This window comes from Perca flavescens, chromosome 3 (genome assembly GCF_004354835.1).
Source record: "Perca flavescens isolate YP-PL-M2 chromosome 3, PFLA_1.0, whole genome shotgun sequence".
NCBI lineage: Eukaryota > Metazoa > Chordata > Actinopteri > Perciformes > Percidae > Perca > Perca flavescens.
This window is the reverse complement of record NC_041333.1, coordinates 19,159,766-19,183,987: the sequence shown is the minus strand read 5'-3', so window position 1 is coordinate 19,183,987 and position 24,222 is coordinate 19,159,766. Positions and strand designations below refer to the sequence as shown.

General features: G+C 40.4%; 1 protein-coding gene across 4 annotated transcripts in view; it reads left to right on the top strand.

Annotated features, from left to right (window-relative positions):
* LOC114552631 (uncharacterized) overlaps positions 1–22,709 on the top strand; it is a 64,004-nt gene extending 41,295 nt beyond the window's left edge. For all 4 annotated transcript variants that reach the window (XM_028573585.1, XM_028573584.1, XM_028573583.1 and 1 more), the window contains exon 7: positions 22,455–22,709. In XM_028573585.1, the coding sequence (XP_028429386.1) occupies positions 22,455–22,470 (16 nt within the window). In that variant the 3' untranslated portion in view covers positions 22,471–22,709. The remainder of the gene's footprint in view (positions 1–22,454) is intronic.
* The last annotated feature ends 1,513 nt before the right edge of the window (positions 22,710–24,222 follow it).

Sequence of the window (24,222 nt, the reverse complement as noted above, 5' to 3'; positions counted from 1 at the left end):
AAGAGGAGCTGATGAGCTGACACAGCAAACTAAATTGCTTGCTGTGGCTTCTCCTCTTCTCCCTCTCTGTCTCTCCTTCTGTCTCCATGGTGCAGCAATGACCACAGCAATCCATTGGATAATACCATACAGTGGCTACAGCATAGCACTGTTCTACACTTGGCCTCCATAATGCTACTGTTAGAGCTTTCTTAAGGGATCAGTTTAATGCCAGCTGCAACACCTGCTCTTTCTATCTTTTATCATTCCTCTCCTATATCTTCTTGGTTGTTTTCCACTGCTCCACTATCCATTTCATTCAATTACTTTCTCCCGTCCGCTCCTATTTTCTCTACTCACCTTTCCAGCAGTCCTCCCTCTCACCTGCCATCATGTCCTCTCCTCTCCCTTTCCCCTGAACACCTCTCTCCTATCACCAGGCCCATCTCGTCTCTGCTCCTTCTCTGTATTCCAGCTCAGCACCCTCTTCTCTGCCCTCTTCCCCTAACAACTCCTTTTAAGTCCCTCCTGCCTTACTTCTCCCCCTGTCTGTGGTCCCCCAGTCCTGCCCTCCTTGGCTGTCTGCTCCCCCCTTAATTTAGTCAATTGCAACCTTCTCCTCCCTTCAGGGTTTCTTCTATCCATCCATCCTTGCCTCAATACCCCTTCTCCTCTTAACTCGCAGAATCCTCTTTGCCCCTTCTCCACTCATGCTGTTATATCTGCTCATATCGAACCTTATCACACCTCCTCATCTGTTTCAGACCTATTTCTTCACACTTCCCATGCTTTAAAACCCCCTCAGCATCTTTCCCCTCCGGTCCTGTCTCTAATCTAGAGAAAGGATATCACCATCTCTAAATCGTATGAGGAAACACCAGCGCCATTATCTCCCCATCTGCTTTCTCTCTCTCTCTCTCTCTCTCTCTCTCTTTCTCTCTCTCTCTCTCTCTCTCTCTCTCTCTCTCTCTCTCTCTCTCTCTCTGTACTCAACTGGGCTCTTCTAAAATTACAAATCCACCTCTCAAAAACGTCTAAAGACACAGAAAGCCGAAGGTGATGGAGGGATGAGAGAAGGGAGAGAGAAATTGTGCGATAATCGGACAGATTAGGAAAGTATAAAGAAACTGCCATACCTGCGCGTCTCCCTCTCCTCTCCGGTTAGGTGGCGGTTTCTCCTCAATCTTGTCAAGCCAGGTGAAGAACTCCACTCAGCAATTCATACGTTTTTAAAAAAAAAAAAACATCCTCCTGGTCAGATAATCTCTCAAACCAAATAAGAAATAATATCCACTTTGTTGGGAGTCTTGCACCGCACGACGCTGGTCGCGCTGCGGGGTTCCCGGAGTGGTGGTGGGGCAAGCGAGGCGTTTCAATTCAGTTCCCGCTGACTTTGCATTTAAAGCCCGGTACGGGTACACGACCGGTGGAGCCGATAACCTACAGAAATCCGGTGTCCGCCGCTGATCCACTGGGACGGAACTGTGAGCGTGGAAAAAACGCCGTTAAAGCGGCTCCCCGTCGCGTTGCGCATTCATTTGGTCTCCACATGAGCTCCCCGCGTTTCCGTTAAGATTCCGTTATTCGGTCATTTAAAGTAAAACATGCAACCGCTGGGCTTAATATCGCCAGGGTCCTGTGTCCCTCTGAGTAGAGGAAAAGGGAGAGTGAGGAAACGTCTCTGTAGGCTACTTGGTGAAACCGGGCACGCGGTCGTCGTCTTGGGCTACTCAGCCGGTCTCCGTAAGCTCCCCTGTAGATGCTCTTTGCTCCCCCATTCAGCAGTCATTCCTGCACCAACATCATATCTCACTCATTAACAGCTCTTTGCATTGATCTGCACTCTTATCTGCAGGCTAATATTCCTTTCTGAATTGGTCGATAGGTTATTATCCACCTCAAGGTAATACATTAAGCAATAAGAACAGGCTGTGAATGGGTAGAAGATAAACTGCAGAATCAGAGAATCTTGGTAAACGTTCGTCAGCCCCTTTTCAGCCACAGAAGTGTCTTTGTCTTGACCTCTCTCTCCCTCTCTCTGTCTCTCTCTCTCCTCTCGCGTCGGTCTCTCCAAGGAGAGGCGCCGAACAACAGTGCGTGCTGCCCGGTGGATGGCTGCCTATAGATAGAGGCGTTATAGGTCAGAATAAAACATGACAAATTCCGCTAGGAAACCAGCCTGAAATCTCTGATGTACGTTCTTCTCAAAAAGCGCTCTGATCCGCCACGGCGAGCCTCTCCGTCCCCTCCTGCTGTTACTTTCACACTGTGCGGCGCTTTATTGTCCCGGGAGGCGATACGCCTACCCGCTCCTCTCCTGTCTGCCTCCCTCCCGCTGTATCCGTGTACTGCTCTTTCTATTGACAATTTGCTGCTCCGGGATTACAAGCTGGTAACGGATGGATAAGTTGTGACGACTGTGCGTGATGCCATCGCCGGGGCGCTTGCCTGGTAGAGTAGCCGATATAGTTTGAGTCTGTCAGGAGACACAACAAACCCCGACACGGCCAGAGGTTCTCAAAGTGAGGGGCAGGGAATGCAAGAGAGCCGTGGAAATGCAAGCTTCCTCTACACTAGTTCCTTTGAGTAATATTTAGCCTATTGTGAATTTAAGTTTTACAGAAAACACAAAAGTGAACATTTGTTTTTCAAACACTGCTTTTGATGTTCTGGGATCTAACAGGTTTTTACTTGTAACAATATTAAAATATCCAGTTCATTAATTTTGTGTAAATATGCTCACAATTTCCGAAACATATTTTACCTATTTCGTTTGAAAATGTATGTTAAGCTGTAACTTGGAGGGGGAAATGACAGCTACATCCTACTTTTAAAGCAATAGTTTGACTTTTTTGTGAAATACGGTTATTTGCTCTCTTGCTGAGTATCAGGTGAGAAGAATGATACCAAGGTATATACAAAGCTACCGATAGCAGCCGGCAACCTATATCGTTGACAACCAGAATCCGATAATTTACTTTGGCCAACCGCTCATATGGCACATACCCGCCATAAAACTACAACATATTGTTTTTACAATTTTTGTACATATTAAAAAAATGAGATAGGGAGCTGTAAAATTGCTGGTTGTGGATTTCATCACATTCGGACAAAGCCAGGCTAATTGTTTCCCCCTGTTTCCTGTCTTTATGCTAAGCTAACCAGCTGCTGGCACTAGATTGTTTGCTCAATAACAGCCAAGGTGTTTTTATTTGAGTGTGGCTGATTATTTTCACTTTTTTATTATGGACTGGCAGCATGTCACCAATTTGCAACCATGTTACCTGTTTTGACACACTTTCATAGTTTAGGATGCTATGCCATTCAAAATGACAAAATGCCATTTGACATAGACCTTTTTGTTTAGTGGCCACTGATTTACAGTAGATGCAGAAATATCTGACTTCCACTTTGACACAGATAACCGAAGCATTTGATGGCACGGTTAATCTGCAGTAATGAAGGCTAGCATCAGAAATGATTGAAACAGCTGGCGCAGGAAGCAGATTAATATGCTCACTGTACAGATTCTACAGGATTTCCTGGATTATAAAGTAAGTGTTCTATAATTATCTTATAAGTAATTTGCTTCATGTTCTATAACCTGAATCTAAGTCAAAACAGCTCTGGGCTATATATGCTAAAGGTCAGTCTAATTAAAGATATATAAGTGTGTGTGTGTGTGTGTGTGAGAGAGAAAGATGGACAGAGTGAGAGACAAATGTAAGGTGTGGAGGTTTTGGAAGTTTATTTTGGGAAACAACATGCATAAAAGTCACTTCTGGTGGCATTTGAAGGTGTAGTGTGAATAAATTGTAATAACCCTGCAGCAGCATTTCCTTTACTATTGGTCAGAACAAGAAAATGGGTCAGAGCCTTGTTTCTGATGGTTCCTATGCAAAGTAGCAATGTTTTAATTAGAGTGGGTGTCCCCAGGGAGAAACCAAATTTGCTCATTTTGAGATCCTCACATGAAGAATAATCATTGACTTGAAGGATCCCGCTGAGTTATCAGAACTGTGTAGATATCCGTGTTTATACAAATACAATTGTATACAAATCAAACCATGCCACTGAGTTCATGAGCAAGTGAAAACAAAATAATTGGAAAGAGGGTGATAGAGATAAGAAGAGACAGATGAGTGTTGATTTTAAAATTCAGCAAGTCTTTACTGCCCTCAGAAATGTTAAATATTTTCTAAAAACAATCAAACATGATCTATCAAATTTCACAATCATTTAGCAAACAGCACCTGTTATTCTCACCACTGTACAGAGCCAAAGCATAGGTTTCATCAGCCAGCTGGTCCTACTGCTTCATTCAGTCAAGCTAACCCTTAATGGCATCTGTCAAAAAACTAATTTTAACAAAGAAAAAGACAAATATGGAGAAAATAACACAATTATGAACTGGAAACACATTCATCCCTAAATAGACAGTAGGCCTACATGTTGGCAGACTACCAGACCAGTGTGAGTAATAGACCCTGGAGGAAAATGTACTACAGACTCAGTGAACACAGAACTTGAGGACAGGCTGTGATCACACTGCTCCAAAGGAAAGGTGAGGGGGCACTTCCTTTTGCAAGGCACTTGTTAGGCAAGCCTAATTCAAGCCAATATGCACTTTTTATTCCTAAAACCCCATAACAGTAGATTCTGGGAATAAAAAAAAGAGTAGCCACTGCAGTGAAATATGCCTTTAGCACACACATAATTAGTTGATTAAGTGCTTAGTAGATCAACAGACAATGAATCACCAACAATTTTGATAACCAAGGAATCTAAAGACGTCAATCAAGCAAAAATGTTCAAAAGTTTTTGTTTCCAGTTTTTTGTGTCAGCTGGGGCATCTGGGAAATGGCAATGGGCATTTTTCATGACAATCTGATATTTCATAGATGAAAAAAACTATTGGATTAATCTGAAAAATAGCAGACAGATGAATGAAAATAATGAAATATAGTTTATCATGTCTTTCAAACTAAACAAGGTAATAGTTCCTTTGTTACTGCCTGTCAAAACAACCCATGTGGACCATTTGTAATCTGGCACTGCTATAGTTGGTTAAGTTAAGTTATGCCAGACACTTACAATTAGGCATCAATTGTGGTCATGGTTAACACAACCGCTTGGTTGAGGTTCGGAAACATCATGTTCAAAAGAAAACAACACTGACTTTGATGGGAAAAGATACAAACACTGGTCTCCCATGTCATAGTCACATGTGTAACCCAACCATCCACCCCTCCCTAAGAGGCTGTGTGGTGGTATAACAAGTACTTCTGCCTTTGCCTCCTGGAAACAACAGATAGAAGAGATCACAAGAGGCCAGAAGAGGTCCTTGTGAGAGAAATGTAAACATGTAATGGGTTTAGGCATTTGAATAAATTATCAGTGCTGTACATTTTCTGCTGAGGGCAGTCTTTAGTTGCAGCCCAATGTGTCATAGAGAAAAACAATTTCAATGCAAAAAACCCACATTACGACAATTTCGTTGGAAATAATTTGCTATTTATACCCAATGTTTTTTGATTTCCTCATTTTCATACCTCCTTTTTATATTCATTGTGTATTTGTTGCTGCTTTGTGGTGTTTGACTACTGTCATTTCCATACTGAATGTGTTGACATTGCCGTGGCAACATGCTGTGTTTCATAACAATAAAGCGTCTGTGAAGTTGAAAGGGAGAGATAGAGAGACAATAGGACAATAAGAGGGCACAAGAGATAAAGATAGAGAGAAGGAGATAAACAGTAAGAGAGGGAGGGAGCTAAAGAGAGGCGGAAGACCCTCCAGCCGCTTCAGCACCATGGACAGTGCTGCAGCGGGACTCAGCAGCGTAAGGCCGGAACAAGCTTTATCCTCAGAGAGAAAAGCCAAAAGCTCTTCTCAACATGCTCTGATCTCTCTCACTTTAACTCTCTTGTTCCCCTATACACACACACACACACACACACACACACACACACACACACACACACACACACACACACACACTTATCTCACATCCATGTTGCTCCGTCTCTTTCTATCTCGCTCTCTCTCTATTTCTCCAACACACTCACTCTCACACTCACACATACACACATGTTATCGCCCCCCTCATAACTGTCTCTTCCCTGCCTGCCCCCCTCCCGAACCCTCAACAATTTGTTTCTTATCATTTCTCTGCGTGACTGCTCTCTTTGTGGATCAACATCACAATATAGTTGACAATAAGTCGAGCGTTTGTGTGAGTGTGTGTGTGTGGGTGTGGGTGTGGGTGGGTGTGTGGCAGCCTAGTAAGCTGTTTTTTTATTATCTTTTTTTACAAGTTGACAGAAATATAATCAGTCAACACATCAGTACATTCAACACACCAACAAATCTATGATTAATGTTAGTCACAGAGGCATTCTGTACAAATTGTTGGCTGCACACTGCTAGTGAAATCATGAAGTAAAAGCATATCTTTAGTGATACATTTACAGTCAATCCATGCTGTTCTAATGGGACTAACTCCTGACTGGGCTAATTATCCTGTTATTAATGAAACTGTTTTTTTTGTCAGACATATTGTGTAACTGAACTCTTAAAGGCATAGTTTTAAAGGTCAAAGCTTTACTCCAAACCATACGTTCATTTGCAGAGAATATAATGCTGTGACTCTTACTGTACATTATTTATGATGACCAAAAGTTGCATATGATAAGATGTGTACTGCCTGGTCTCTTGAGGTGTCAACTCTTACGTCACTTAGTGTACTCTAGTTCCAAAAATCACAGCTGGACATTTGGCCCTTTTGGTTTCACAGTTGTTATTGGTGTCTCACAGGGGTGTCATGTCCCTGTTATTGTCATATCCAGCTTTTGGAAACAGTTGATGTGAGGACTGACAGCTCTTTTTTTGCCTGTCACTTAATAATCATATAATAAATAATCTTAGTGCCTGTGTGTATGTCTGCTAGGGGTGTTGATGTCTGACAATCACACATCAACACCCCTGTCCTCTCCCCTCAGCGTCTTTGCCCTTGTCAGTTCAACATTGGCCAACCAGTCAATGAAGCAGTCAATCAATAATTCAGCTGATCATAAGATCAGTGCCACAAGCTGATAGATGAGCCATTGCCCAATCCAGTAATTCATTGGCATTGATTAACGCCCCAGGTAAGTGTTTCATTAAGAAGCCTACAAGCCTGTTTCACAGAGAGGATTAGGAGTGAATATTGGGATCAGAAGTTAGTCCATCGACTTTACTGGTGAAGTACACACGTGTCTTCATTATCTTTTATGGAGATATATTAAGCCTATTCATGTCACAACACACTCCCATTTCTAAATGCAGAATGGAGTTAAAACAGAGGTGACTCTTGTTAATACAGACAAATCACCCAGTAGGTGTTGAATAGGAGAACAGACGAGGCCTTTAGTCCAATGCATTTCTCAGTGCAAAAGGTCAAAATCTCAAACCGGAGTGACCATAAAACAGTTTATTTTCTGAAAGTAAATCTTTACATAGATTACTGCTATAAATCAGTCAGCCCTTGGAACCACCTCAACCTAGTCTGGGGGAGATAGTCTTACAATAATTCAGGTTTTCTATCTTTTTTTTAATGGCAGAATAAGATTTAAACCAACACAATGTTCATGTTCTTTTCACTTCAATGTGATTCAAAGAATGTTTTTATTGGCACCTTTTTATTTTGAAACTGTGCTGATGGATAGTACAGTCTGGTTGTTTTTTCGCCAGCTCATCACCAAATCAACATCTTGCTCCCCCCTATCCAGTGCCTGTGTTGTGTCTTCGTTGGCTAGCAATTCCCTGAAAAGACTACATTCAGGAATTAGGTGGGTTTTATTCCGAGTCGGTGCTTCGATGTGAAGACCAGAATTCTGGAATGCTAAGCTACGTGCTAGCTAGTTAAATACCTCCAAACCATACCTCCAAAGCTTTGCTGCTTATTGAATCATAATGTCTCATTTTCCTTTTTGTTACATGTTGAATATAGAGAATGTGGCATGTAGACATGGCATCTTGGATGGAGTTGTTTGGATGGCACCTTAAGGCGAAAAGGCATGTAACGTAAAAGTACTGTAACTAATTACTTCTGCTGTTTAGTAATTGGTAAAGTGATGTAACTGCTCATAAATAGGTTGGTTATTATGTTTTTCCAGCAAAGGTCATTTTTAAGAAATCTATGATATAACAACGAAGTGAAACAAGCCCCCAGAGTACCTGTTTATTTCCATGAGAGAATCAGGGTGAGCGAAAGAGAGACAGAGATGTTATAGCATTGTGCTTCAGAGTAGCAAGGTTACAGTTTAATGAAGCCAACAGGAATACCTCTCCTGACACATCCACCACACCATGGCCATCTATTAGTGAGGGGATGGACAGAGAGAGAGAGAGAGAACATAGACTGACAATGTGTGTAAAATCTAATCATGGTTGTCTATCACCACACTGATGCAGAGAGGGAGATGGAGCGATGGAGGGAGTGGTAGGGACCCTGACACCACCACAACATGGTCACCCATTACTCCTGAAGAGTAGAGAGAGGGATGGAGCAGAGACTGACAGAGAAAGAGAGAGCATTGTTCATATAACTGTAAAGTGTACAGTATAAAAGTGTATGTATGATGTGGAATATTCTGAATGACTATACTTACATTTAAAGGTGCAATATGTAATATTGTATGTAATACTGGCAGCTAGCGGTTAAAATAGTTACTGCACTACCAATTCAAAATACTGGAGAGTCGTCTCCCCCGCCCCCTCCTGCCCAGACTCAAAGTTCACGGAGGTTGCCAGGCTGAGACCGCAGCATTCACAACAAGGTTGCTAGACGCTTTTCTCACATAGCCAGACATTACTCCACAGCACAGCGGAGTAGCTAACGTTAGATGCTGGCTATATTGACAGTCATAAAAGCCCGTGCTCAGACGGAGCTCTGTAACCAACTGATGCACACACTTTTTCAGCTTAAAATGACAGTATGAACCGCTAAAAACACAACAACCTCACTGTCCTCTCCACACGCCAGTCAGGCACACTTCCTCGGCTTATAATTACAATAGGAAATGCTAAAAATACCACTACCTTGCTGACGGAACACACTTCATTGGCTTAGAATTACGCAACAATTGCTAAACACACTGCAAACTCACAGTCCTCTCTTTCCGATTTACAGCCCCCCTCTCGTGGCTTAAAATAACTCACCGTTGTCGGCTCCAGCCGCTAAACTACACGTTGTACACAGCCATGGGCTGCATGCCTGGTCCTCCCGGTAACGTTAGCAGTTAGCAGGGTTAGCATGGCGGCGTTAGCCAGGACCAGTCGGGATCACTTTACTGGCGATGTCTCAATTGTTTTTGCGAGTAACCAACTTGGGTACTCCAGCTATATAATTTAATGTGAGTACACAAATGTTGAAATGACAAAAAATGCCCATCCCTAGTAGCTGTGATAAATTAGCCTGAAGCTAATGCTTACCTGTTCAGGAGAAAATAAGCCAACTCTGCGTCCTTTTGGGCTCTAAGCTCTCTCCATCTTTCAAATACATCTCCAATATTTACCAGGGGGTTGTTACGTCTCTGGTCACGCAACTGTTAGAAACATGCTGTTTTCTTTTTTTTACATCAGATAGAATCTATCTCCGTTGATCCTGTTTGTTTGTTTGCTGCTTTCATGGCTGTACTACAGTTACAGTTTTACAGGTATATCTGGCAACCCGGCCTGCCTGTCAAACTGGGCCGTTGATAACAACACACAGATCAAAACATAAACAAAAATTCCGTCACGGAATGTAAATTTCAAAAAGAAAAAATACTGACATTAGCATTGTTTTCAGAAAAGATAGTATTTCAGTTTAACATGTTTCCTTAATATCTGATGAGGCATTGGTGTCATTTTTGGATTTATTACAGTACAAATATTACATATTGGACCTTTAAAATCTTGAAGAAAACACTTTGGCAATACTGTTCTTAGGCAATACTGAATGTGATTTTGAGAAAGAGGAGGGGGGGAGAGATGTGTTGGGGGGGGTGGAATTTTGATGTAGAGATAGACTGAAGGAGATCAGTAAATGAAGGACAGGAAAGTTGGTGAATGTCTATCTCCCGGGGGCTCAGGCTGGGGAAGAGTGATGGGAAGAAGATAAGGAGGAGAGGAAAAGTCAATAGAGAGAGCATGACTGACAGGTGGAGAAAGACCATTCAAGAGAAGAGGTGAGGGAGACAAAACAAGTTGTTTTTTCATTCTGTATCCTGGACTCTGGAGGTTTAGCATACAGTAGGTCATTGTGCTATCAACCCAGTGCAGGTGTTATTATATTTGGAAGAAAAAAAATGCCATTAAGCTCAGGTTATTCGTCTCTGTATCCAGTGCCAGTGAGTGAGTCATCTATTCTCAGCTCAAGTTATTTTTCTGACAGCTAAGTAAAGTAATCATGTATGCCTATACTGCATGCCTGAATCATCCAAAATTGAAATTCACAATTGAAAAACATTTTTGTGAATAGTGATTTGGGAAATGGCTAACTACAGTGTTTTTAGTTATCTTTTATATCACTTAACAAATTGTCTTTACACACTTCTACAAATAGCAGTGTAGAATTTGAAAGTGAACAGTTTCTTAAGCTTATAACAGGATGTTTATGTTAAGTTAAAGATATACTGCATATTCATAAGTATTTTGCCAAGAAAAAATCCTGCATAGATCATTTGAGGCTGGCGTTGAATAAACATGACCAGGAGCATACTCTCACCCTGCATGATATTCACACAGTCGATACATTTCATGAAAATGGAATAAAACATATGATACCAAAGAATGTGGAAAGATAACTAGACTGGACTAAGGGTTAATGTTAAATGGGAGAATAGGGCGTCCACCATGGATCTCCACCTCACTCTCCTCTGCGCTAAGGTCTTTACTTCTTGCCAGGAGGTCCCCATCTTGGTCATTTCATCAAGCGTGGACCGCCTCCAGTTGGATTTAGGTCTCCCTGGCTTCCTCTTGCCTTGGGGATTATAGTCCAGAGCTTGTCTTGCTATGTTCCTCGGATCCTTCCTAAATGTATGACCGATCCATCCCCACTTTCTGGATTTGATTTCAATGTGGATTTGCTCCTGGTTCATGCGTCTCCACAGGTCTACATTTGAAATCTTGTTGGGCCACCAAATCCTCAGTATGTATCTGTAGTTTATTGATGATTGATTTGGTTGTTTTCCAGGTTTCACAGCCATATAGAAGGACCGATTTTACGTTTGCATTGAAGATTCTGATTTTGGTGTTTCCAGAGAGCTGGGAAGAGAGCCATACATGTCGGAGTCTTCTAAAGGCATGTCTTGCTTTGCTGATGCATATTATCACATTTGGTTTACTTTTAATTAAAGTTTGACATTTTACCCCCAACTACTGTTCAAAGTTCAGGTAATGGTGTTTGAATAGTACATTACAACAGATTGCCCTCTGTTTACTTTGATTAACTTGTAATCATCCTTATCACTTGTTCGCTGTGTTAGGGAATTAGATATGCAAAACACATTTACGTCCGCTATAGATAGACCGAAAGAGAGCGCTCAGAAAAAAATCATAGGTTTCTCAAGATTTGACCTTGTGTATTGGTGTATTGGTGTAAAGTGCTCAGCCAAATAACCTGTGTCTATGTTTGTGTGTATGTAATAAGTGTATATATATATATATATATATATATATATATATATATATATATAAAACATGAAAGAAGGTATGAGTGTGTGACAGATAAGGAAATATTACACATAGACATGTGCATGAGAGAAAGACAGCAACAAAACTAAGTCCATATGCATGAGATGTTTGTATTCATTAAACACTACTAGTGAGTTTAAGGAAGTGAGAGGGCAAATACAGCGTAACGGAATAAAAAGTAGTGGCATAATTTTCAATTGAAACAAGTTATTCTAGTCAAGATGTAGCAATAAAATTATGCTGCCAGAGTAGAATGTGAAGGTCAACTGTAATTGATGATTAATCCAAAAGCCTCTCTCTATTATGCCACATAGACTTCCAAGTCCCTGCAAAGCCATTTGGCTTAATGAAATATTGTTTTTTAGAAGATTTTGAAGTGATGCAAATGAGCAATACTGCATATTATATATATATATATATATATATATATATATATATATATATATATATATATATATATATATATATATATATATATATTAGGGCCGGACTCGATTAAAAAAAATTAATCTAATTAATTACAGGCTTTGTAATTAATTAATCGAAATTAATCGCATTTTAATTGCATAAATATTTGACCTGAGAACAGTGAGAAGTAATTTTTTTCACATAGATTTTTATTATACCATTGAATAATGACTGAATACATAAGCTTAAGCAACAACATATTGTTTATTTTTGTTCAACCAAGTCCAGCAGACCAGTGCAATTTTTGCCATTAAGTGTAGCAATAGCATATTTAGAAATATAGTACATTTCAGAAATTCAGGTAGCCTATAGGTAGGTAGACCTTCTGTAAACTATTTTTTTTTAAGTAAAACACAATATTTTCAAGTACATTCAGACTTAGTTACCCTGGTCCTTAAACCAGTCATCTGGTGGAGTGTAGGTTGGGTGTGGGTCCTTGTACTCGGAGTCGGGCTAACGTCCACGCTAGCTGCTAAATGTTTTGCGTTGAGGTGATACTTGAGGCTTGATGTGCTGCGGTGATATGCGAATTCCTTGTTGCATAGCATGCACACAACCATGCTCTAATCGACGCTTCCATCCGTTTGTTTTTTATAACAAAATTTCCCATCCACGGGGCCAACCAAAGCGGTCTCGTCAGCTTCTTCGTTCATGTTCACTGTGGTTTGTTGTTTTCTGAAGCATTGACATATATAAAAGGTCTGAAGTCATGAACGCTAGTTGGTGCTCCAGTATAATCGGTCCGCCGAAACTCATCCAGTGAGAAACGTCCCGCGGTGCAAAAATAAGTGTGATTAAAATACGTAAAAAATGTTTAACGTGTTATTTTTTTTAAACTTCACATTCCCAACTCTGGTCATTATTGCAGCTTATATTATTGTCTTTTCATGTTGACCCAACACATTCTCACTCCCAGCGCATCCACAAAAACGATACAGTTAATTTTAGGAAAAGATCGTGGGTGGGGTTACAATATGTACTGTACGTTTTAGGGACACGCGGGACATGAATCCTGTCTCTTGGGTGATTATCCTGTGTTGTTTGACCCATCCACCACCCCAACCAACCTCGTTACGGGGATTTTCGGTCTTTCATACTACTCGCTACGGTTTAGATTTTTACATCGGTATCTGACGCTTAGAGCCACTGACAAAGTGTCAGTATTTTACGAGTTGAGAGTGAGAATGGGTTGGTTGACCATATACTGTCATGTTAAAGGTCCCATGGCATGACAATTTCACTTTATGAGGTTTTTTAACATTAATATGAGTTCCCCCAGCCTGCCTATCGTCCCCCAGTGGCTAGAAATGGCGATAGGTGTAAACCGAGCCCTGGGTATCCTGCTCTGCCTTGATCTGGAATCTTGCTCCTTATGAGGTCATAAAGAGGAAGGTTACCTCCCCTTTCTCTGCTTTGCGCTCCCAGAGAATTTAGCCCACCCATGAGAGAGAGACATCATGGCTTTAGAAAAGTAGCAGTTGGTCAAGGCCACACCCCCACCCTCCACCTTGCCCCCCCTCTCTCCCCCTCAGTAGCTACAGACAGAAATGGCACATCCTAAGGAAAGCTCTTTGTGGGACTGGCTCTAGTGGCTGTAATTCTGCACCAAGGCTGAATTTCGGGAAAAAGACTTCAGATACAGTATTAGGGGACCACTAAGGTCTATATAAAAACATCCAAAGAGCACCATGTCATGGGACCTTTAAGTAATACAGTATAGGACCCCCTAAGAGAGTAAATATACTATACATACAGTATATATTCACCGCCAAAGACAGAAACTTAAAAAAGAAAATGTGTGTGTTCCCAAACCTTCCTTTCTGAAATTATCCCGTGTGAGTGAGGGTGTGTATGTGTTTGTGCGTCTGTCCGCACACCCATGTGTGTGCCCATAAAGCCTTGATTCAATCAGTCTCGTTAATTAGTAGCAGATGTGTTTCTTCCCAAATTAGAAAGGGATGATTCAGTGAAAGCGAGCCAGCACTCTGCTGTTCTCCTCAAATCCATTAGGAGGACAAAAAAGGCAAAAGAAATCCTTTCATTTATTGAAACATGCCTGGACTAAATAATGTAGAAAAAGTGCTCACATGCACTTTTCTACATTATTTATGTTATTTTTTTATTTAAGTTTTATTTAAGTAAATACACAAATATATAGACACATAGATTGTTGTAGATGTTTTTGTATTGTTTGTTGAGAATGCAGAGGTGGGCAAATTATCAAAGAGTAACAGAGTTATTATGAAATCTATTGTAAATGAACTCTATTGTAGTATTTTGGCCATTTTGGGTTTTTCAGTAATGGAGTTCAGGCAGCAGCTATCACTCAAGTGCTCAAATGAATTGCACTGCATGTATTTAGAACTACTTACTGTGTGGGACTCAAAGCGAAGATGTGAACCAAACAGTCAAACAGCGTTTGATATACTATCCTTCAATCCTTATAGAGAGCTGGAACATAGCTCAGTCAGACATAGCTCTTACCTTTCCCTAAAAAATGCTATTATTCAACTTTCTCAACACTTTGCCACTGAATGTATATTTCCAACGCTGTGGGTGGCTCACTGAGTCAGAGTTGCTGTTATACAGTTTCCAGGACACTCAAATGGTTATGGCATGGCTCCAAACTGCTCATCAAAGAATTGTATAGTTGTGATCACTGAAGCATGCGAAACTGAGCACTGCAGCAATGTCACCGTCCTCAATTCTCAAATAGAGAACAGCATTGGACAGCACAGCACAGCAAAGGTATGGCGCAGCACTACGTGTACAATCACATTTCAGCTCAGCATGATATGATACAGTACAGCACAGCATGAAAGACCATAGCGCAGTAAAGCACAAGAAGGCAGATATCAAGGTTAGACAAAATGGAATACAGAAATTCCCACTTGGCTGAAGGTGCAAATGTGAGTGTGATGGTGTATGTGCGTTAGGATGGACTGGCACATACAGACTGTTTAGAATACACCCTGCCTCTCGCCCAGTTCATGTTGGAATAGCCACTACCCTGAACAAAATGTGCAGAAAATGTTTGAATTATTAACACCCATTTTACAGTATAAGTCATATTCAAGGCCAATGTGCAGTACAAACAGTAAGAGTATACAGCCACTCTAACTGCTCTGTTAGGTTACACTGCTTTGAGCCTAATTCTCGCTCAGCATTCAACTAATAAAGGCACGAGTATCAGTGAGTGAGTGAGTGAGTGAGTGAGCGAGTGAGCGAGTGAGTAGAGTTTGTCCGGCTGTCTGTCTGTCTTTGAATGTGGTGACCTGCATGCGTCACACGCAGCATGCTGGTCAACGTATGAAAGTAAACTTGTGAACTACAATACCGGAGGGCAAGCATTCGGCACACAGTACAGCGCTACATGGAAAGTTAAGGAATTAACACAATTATTCCAAATGATCTTGATTAATACATAAGCGTACCAAAGTTCATGACAATCCATCCAACATTTGTTGAGACACTTTACTGACTAATGGGGGCACTGGAAGGCCAAAGTTAATAAGATTCATCGTCTGCGGACCATTTGTCAGGTAAATATTTGACTGGGTGTGCGTGTGTGTGAGAGAGTGAGAGAGAGAGACAGAGATAGAGAGAGAGAGTGGTAACAATGTTCAGCAACAGGTGCTACTCTGGACTTGAACTCACAACGTGACAAGTATGTGAGATGCCCCTGCTGCTCCACAGAGCCCTGAGCCCTTCTGTGCTCTGTTCTGTTCTGTTTCATGCCAAGCAGGCTAACTACCCTGTTATGCTTCGTTGGTGCAGAATGTCATCCACATCTGCTTTGCTGTGTGTGTGTGTGTGTGTGTGTGTGTGTGTGTGTGTGTGTGTGTGTGTGTGTGTGTGTGTGTGTGTGTGTGAGAGAGAGAGAGAGAGAGAGAGAGAGAGAGAGAGAGAGAGAGAGAGAAAAGTAAAAAGTCCTCTCACCCAGCTGGTCCTGACACTTAGTTTACTTTCTAACCCTGTTCTGTCTCAGGGCCAGTCTGAGAACAAATCAATTAGTTACCAAATTATAACAAAAAAAAAAACAGCAGCCCTAATACACAAACAAAAGCACAAAGCAAAATGCAAATCTGGCCCTGAAGAGACAGTACAGTGTTGCAGATTACCTGACCACAGTAACACTTAACAAAAAACTACCTTGACAAATTACAGACTCAGTGAACAAAACCTGGCCATTAAGACAGGCCAATACAGAAAACCATGGTTCCCCAAAGAGGAGCAGTTCAGCTGTGTAAGGACAACGTTGAGACAGAGACACTAATTAACAATGTAAGCCAGTCAGTGGCAAAAACAGCACTTTTTGTGGACGGAAATTGACGATGCACATTTACATTATATATGATATACTGGTTACAGTGTTCTCGCTCAGTACTGGACCAATTTCAAAGATTTTTGTCACTAAGACACCAATGCATGGGAAAACAGGGTCCAGGTTGAAAAATACCAAAATTACCCAGAACAGTAAGCAATGAGAAATATAAAAAGCAAATGGAGAGAGAAGTAGGAAAACAGTTGAGTGCTCAGAGCATCCACTCTAATGGTGTTTTGCTTGATAAAACTGTAACTATGTATTTTGAGATGAGTCATCACCAACAAAATGACCATATGGGTCAATTATGCAAGCACCACCGACATTCACGTTTCTTGTTAGGCGGTGACCACTTGTGGCTGTAGCAATTATCTTGAAAGCAAACGAGGCAGCGAGGTGCAAAGTATAGGAGCACAGGACTTTCACTCAGGAGACTATGTTCGTGTCACGTGTGAAACCAAAAGTCCAGGACGCAATGACCTCCATGACGTCACATTACGACCTCATTTGAATAGTTTTACGTGCTACAGCTTTAAGCCAATCCCTGATGTTTTACTAAGCCTAACTGAGTATTTTTGTTGCCTTTTTTGTTGTGAATTCTTCAAAATGAGAGCAACTTTAGTTCCTCTCTTTCCCTCTGGCTCCTTTTGCTCTCACACGCTGTCTCACTGATCCACTGCTGCTCTCATGTCTCTCATGCCTCTCGCATGAGCTCCATGACAGGCTGCAGTGTTGTTCTTGAGGGCTTTTGCTCCTTCTTTAGACCAGCACACAACAGCTATCCAAGAAGAGAAAGAAAGCGAGAGTAAGAGGTCATTTTTGAAATCTCATAGCAGTGTATTGGAGATAAAATGAATCCCCTGCTGACAATCACAATTACTTTTGTCTTACACTGAAACATTATCACTTTTGAAAGAAAGACATTGATAGAAACAAATGACGGTACAATAGTAGAATAATAAAAAATGTAAAAAATCCAAGTGTAGATAAAAAAAAAACATCAGTGTTGGGCATCTTGTTTAATTGATGTTCTTCCCGAGTAGGTCGAGCTGCAGTGCAGTCACCACCATACGAGGGTCTGTTGACTCCTGCCCCTGGGTCTGTTTTTATGGGCTTTCCAAATAGCTATCTAAACCCTCCTGACGGGATATTTATGGAGACCTGTACAGGTTTCTTTCAGAAATATATTTTAGAACAATACAGCAACTAAGAGACAAAGAGGGATGGAGAAAGAAAGACATAGAGGTATAAAAAGATAGGTAGGAGAGATAGGAAAACATATAGGCAAACATACAAAATAATGACAGAAATAAGGCCACAAAAACAACTCAGGTAACTTTTATAAAAAAGCTTTTTGTCATATTTGATGAAACTGTCACTATATCCTGACAGTAGCACATTGCACAGATAATCTCTAAATAAAATAATGTTACTCTGCCTCCCCCTAATTCTCCTAATGCCATTTGCTAGTTTCCTCTGCGCCTGAAGGTGAACAACCAATCAGAGCTAAGGGAGTCTCTAAGGCCGTGCAATGACTGCTCGTGAACTACAATCAAGCTGTAAAAAGCCAAAGTCTGAAATCAAATATGAATCAGAATTCATCAGAATATTTTTGATTCAGTTGTTTTCAGAAACATATTTTAGTGTACTGCTTAGCTATAAAATGTAGAATTTTATGACCAAGTCGAGCTAAAAACCAAGCACTGCCAGAGCAAACATTCTCATTTTACAACCAAATAGAAATGTACTTTTTTGTAGGCAAAAAATAGAGGGTTTCAAGTCTTGGGTCTCGAGTCTTAAGACCCTCTATTTTGTGTCTATTTATTTATATCATTTATATTTGATGGTCCCCTGATTAATGTATCAGCAGTTGAATCGTGAAGAAACTGTAAGTAATTGATCAGTTAACATTAATTGCACATAAGTCGTGGAACTAATAGCTGTTCTACTATAGTCTGAGTTAGGACAACTTTGTTTTGCAGATGCATTGCCAGTGTGTGCATCTAATCTTTTTGGCGCTGTTATTATTAGTTTCTGTTCTACACGTTCCATAAGTGGGATGTTAAAATAAAAAAGCAAACATCTAATGTCTTTCTAACATAGGCACATCAACAGGCATCAACTCTCTCCATTTAGCTCTCCCCCCCAGGCAGTAACTGTGCTGTAACTCATGAACTCACTTTTCCTGTCCATAAACACTGTGTTAGTTAGTTGTCTAGTTAGTAGTAAAAAATGATAGGAGATAGAGAAAAGGATGACATGCAAAAACCATCCCCCGTCAGATTTAAATGTGACTTAAATATGGTAACAGGGTACAGCTGCATGTACAGTTTCAACGCTTATCCTTGAGAGATTTACTGTCATCTTGATTCCCATATATGGTTAAAGAAAGTCTGTTTAGTTTTCGAAAATCATAAGTTTGATCCATTTAACAACCAAAATGTTCCATCTTTGATACTTTGTCCTTCACTTTCAGTAAAGCCATATCATTGACAACTATGTCAAGTGAAGTAAGCAATTTTGAATCATATAAAGTGACATTTAGAATAATTCAATTAAATTCCTACATTTCTAATTACTGTCCCATATAGTCCCTAAGTTACCATGCACTTTTTATTAAATCCTCTAGCACGCACAGTGGCATTTTGTTCTTTTGTCCAATTACATAGCACTTAGTGAAAAAAAGATGTCATCTAGTTCAACAGAAAATAAAAAGCTGCTGTTTTGGACCATTCAAAGTAATTTATTATGTTCTTGTCCCATGCTGAAAATGAAAGTTCCTGCGTGCCCTCAACTCAACTCCCAGCCTCAAGAAGTGGCACAAATTTCTGTATCAATTCATGAAACTGTTCACCTTTAAACCGAGCATTTAAATTTCAGGTACTTTGCAGGTAGAGTGTCATATTTACATAAATACCTTATGGTACCTCACCCATCCATAACAGATAGAGCTGGCCTCTCCCCACCTGGAACAGCTTTCCACAGGGAGGAGCTAGAAAGGTGACCCGTGACACACACTCTACCCTAAACACACACAAACAACAGAGAAAGTCTGAAATCAAATATGTGAGTTCTATTTGGTTTACTTTCAAATTTTAAACACACATGGGTCTCTATTATTTTTTTTTAGGTTTGGATTGTTTTCTCTTGGAGAAAAGAATCCTCAGTCCTCCATCAATAAATAGTTGCTTTTAATGTCTTCCTTGTAAACAGTGAATAGCAGCTCCCGAGCTATGAAGCAGTACTTCAAGGACAGTGAGCTTAACTATGCCAAAGCTTAAGCACATACTGTACACACAGGTGCACAAAGGCATTCAAAGACCTCTTTTTCATCCTCAGACATCCACACACATCCACACAGCCCAAACACTCTTAAGACAACATCACCACCCGAGCACAAACATGATAAATAGATGGGTTTATCATGTTAATCACGTTAATAATTAGCGATTCGCCGACAAGCCTAGCTGTTTTCTAAATTGAATGAGAAATAATGAAAAAGATAAGGGAGTTCTGCCGAGGTGTGTGTTTTGATTGTTTCTGTGCCACGTGTGTGCATACATGAACTCTTGTGTCTGCGTGCGTACTGCTTACCATACACACAGTATGTGTGGGCCTTCTAATGCGTTTGTGTGTGTTTGTTTATAAGTGTGGACTCCTATAATAGGAGACTGTTATCCGTGTTAGAACAACTAAATGAAAGAGGTTAAAACAAACAGGCAGTATGCTAATCTGCAGTAACACCCAGTAGCTGCAGCAAACTAGCTTCTGGCAAAACAAATATGTTATCTGGGTTAATCAAAGTATCACAAGTAAGTGGACAATTTCATCTCATATTAAGGGGAAAATACACGCTAAAAGCTCTTATGAATGCAATTCCTCAGCTTTACTTCACTTGAATGTAAATGTGTGCGTAAACACTTCCCAAAACTAAAATGAATTAGCCTGATGTCATTAGGTATCACATTTAAATTAGATTTTGTCCATGCACACTCAAACATAAATCAGGGTTATTTCTGAAGATATGGATACATATTTCAATTCATAGCTTTTGGGCAAAAAGCTTTTTATCATCAAAACATGGCAGCATGCATAAACAAATGTAACTATAACAAGTAGGATAGATTACTTTATTACTTGCTTATGGTCAGTATGTAACTTTTCACAAAGGTAGGTTGTTTAGGTTTTGTTTCTGCTTTAATGAAGTAAAATTCAAGCACAAGCACAGTGTTGCTTCTTATGCCACTGGGTTGATTTGTTCAGATTCAATAATGGGGCATAAATAGTTTCTTCAGGGGATGGCACAGCCATTACGTAACTAACCTCATCAAAATTATGTAACTTGCCTTCACACACTTCCCCTTTTCTGTTTTTAGCTCTGCCACCTTTACCTGTTATCTTTTACATAGCTTTAAAGTCTATAATTAATAGTTCTGTCTTTGAATTTGATGCTCTGTTAGGCCGAATGAGGCGAACATGCCAGGAGGCTCATCTCAGGTCAGATTAATAATTCCCAAAGTAATAATAAAGGTTAGAAAAGGCATTTTGCCAGCATGCAGCCTCTTTCCAGTGCTTTTTAGTTGCTTGTTGTCTTTATTCTTCAGACTTAAGATGAGAGAGTAAAAATAATCAAGGTATATCCATTTTTGAATTGCTAATGGGCATTTGAGTATCTTTTGAGTGATGCTAATGTGTGTTCATGTTTGTCTTGCAGGGATAGCTGTATGTGTCTCTTCTCTCTTAACAACAATAATGCATGCACACAGCACATCGCCTTTTATTACATTGAGCGTGTCGCTGGGGTGTAACATGCAAATGTGGAGCCTCATAGACCCAACATTGTATGAATAGTCTGATGACAAGTGGAGAGTTAGTTGAGGCTGACAACCCCTTGTAGCAGAGTAATATGCAACACCTTCTCAAACCACCTAGTTTGAATGAGGGATTTTAGAACTTTTCCTGACCTGATACATAAATTACATATATTTAGATATGAGAATAAACAGACCGTTTCAATAGAAGCACTCAGTAAATCTTAAAATAAAAGACACATAAGACCTCATCCCACGGTTTTAATATAATTCTGCCTTCAGGGGATGAAAGGATTTACTTTAGCTTGAACAAGTCATGCATATGTCAAATATAGTCAAAGTTAGTCCAACAAGGTGAAATAGTTATATAGTTATACATAGCACGTATATGACAATATCATAAAATGACGATAGCATAAAGGCTACTGCTTTGGCTAGATCTCAAGTTGAATCTTTTTTTCTACCAGCTGTATCCACACTAGTCTTACATTACATAATGTAATAACACTGCTGTTACAAATAGTCATTTCCCCATCTCCAAAGATAACTTTTGCTTTGCATGGTATAATACTGTTTTGATTTGCTCAGTAATGTATTACTGCTGTGCCTGGCCTGTATGAGGCTCCCTGGATAGGGAGCGTTAAATCAAATCTCTGCTAACAAGACAGAGGCCATTCGGGGACACATCAAGTTCTTATCCCATACTAATGTAGTAAAGAGAAGATCAAAGTAACAAATGTTCCCTTGGTGTCCGCAGCCCTTCTATCTAACCCTTAACTTGTATGCTCTTTCGGGAAACTTATTGTGTCTCCAGAGATGTGTCACTAGGGTCGCTGAACCAATGTTTAGGCTAAATGCAATATTAACCTAAACCAAATGAAACATACTGAAGGTCTAAAATTGGATTAACTGCAACTGTGCAAGAGAAATCGGAAATCATTATGAAGTTTCGCTTCATTTTGTGTTGTACCATTTGCAAGTTTGCTACTCTTACTATTAGGATACAGCCACCATTGCACACTGACATTTACAGAACACAAACACTTAAACTTTTCCTGTGGTGCACTTGCCTTGACAGACTTCTGACAGACTGGGTCTGTTTTCATCTTTCAAACCTGCATTTTGTTTCTGTTTTGCCTTTGGCTTTTGTATAGTTTAACTCTACAATGAGAAGGGACAGCAGACAGAGGAGCAGCTGGACATATAAGACAGGCAGGTTGTAGTTGAGTTAAAGACACACACATTGCCTATATCATGTGAAATGACATGTGGAATGTTTATGTGAATTTTTTTAGGTTTTTTATGTAAATGTTTTATCAAGCTGCTCTGTTACTCACCCTGCCTGCACGAAAAAGTGTCAAGGCAAATATTAAACTAACAGGTCTTTGTTTTATTTTTATTAAATATTCATATACACTATTATGCATAAACATATATCATCATATATAATAAATAAAACATAATATGAGTTCAGTGCATTATTTAAAAAAAATGTAATTCATGCCACAATATTACCATTTTTCTTTAAATTACATAATAAGACTCTTATTAGACTTTTTCTATTGGATACAGAATAGGTATGGAAACATGTAATGTCTGATGATACTTTTTGCATCATGTGAAAAGTTGCATCAAGTATTAAGTATATTCTGCTGTATATTGCAGAAATGTGAGATATTTCACATTGCAAATATTATATATTGTTATATCTAATATATCAACAGTTGTTGATATATTAGATCTCATACTGTATTTTTTATAATCCATTACATAACGGTTGCTAACTCAAATGCGGTCTGACCTCCCAGAGCCTTCCAAGCAAAATGATGGTGGCACAGTGCTTAACCCCCTTGCCACAGCTGGTAGTCTTTTAACCATGCAGCAAAAGACTGTTGCTATTAGGGTATGCTATAGCCGATGGCTGTTGACAATAAGTGCTAAAGCCGCTGGTCTTTTAAATAACCTACGCTGTAGGCTTTTGTGACTTGAGCTTGGGGTTAGGTGTTAGCTGTTTAACATGCAGGCTGGTGGCATTAAGGGGTACGGCTGCTGGTGCTATTAATAATATAGAGCATAAGGCTGGTGATGCAGAGTGCTAAAGCTGCTAGCTGTGATGCCCAGGGAAATCCCTGCTGCTGACCTTTCACTGACAGGATTAAACCTGACACAGACGCACACACATGGTAATGAGTGCTACGAGGGAGAAAGGAAGGAGATGGGAGGGACGAAAGGAGGGAGTTAGAGAGGAGAATGGTGATTTGAAATGCAGCAGAGAGGCAATCATAGGGAAATTAGGGAAGGAAAGGAAGAAATCAGCTATAGCTTTGGGGAGGGGTAACGTGTGGACCTGGTGTGAACTGCAGGGAGTCCCTATGGCAGCACTGTCTATAAGATTAACAAGACCAGAAAAAGACCAGAAAAAAAAGGTGGCGCTGGGCCAAGTGACCCAAGAGGACAGGTGTGCAGATCAGATGAGGGACATGAGGTGAATGGAGAAAGCGGAAGAGATGAGACATGCAATGATATAAACACAAACAGAAAAGTAGCAAGTGGAAAACAAGTGAGAGAGGAACGGGACTCAGAGTGGTGAGGAAGATCTGTTAAGATAGAAGAGAAGAAGGGAGAAAGAGGAGGGACGGTGAAAGGAGGAGAAGATAAGAGACAGCAAGCAGAGCACACAGCAATTCCCTCACAACAGTGTTGGTGAGGCTGTAATTTAACGCTCCGTCAGGTCACAATCAGAGCCTGTGTGTGTGTGTGTGTGTGTGTGTGTGTGTGTGTGTGGGGGGGGTGTGTGTGGGTGGGTGTGTGTGTGTGTGTGTGTGAGACCTCCCTCCACACACACACAGGGAAGTATGGGGGAACACAAACAAATGAATAGACGAGCAGACCGAAGGGACTGGCAGGGTAGATTCCCTGGTT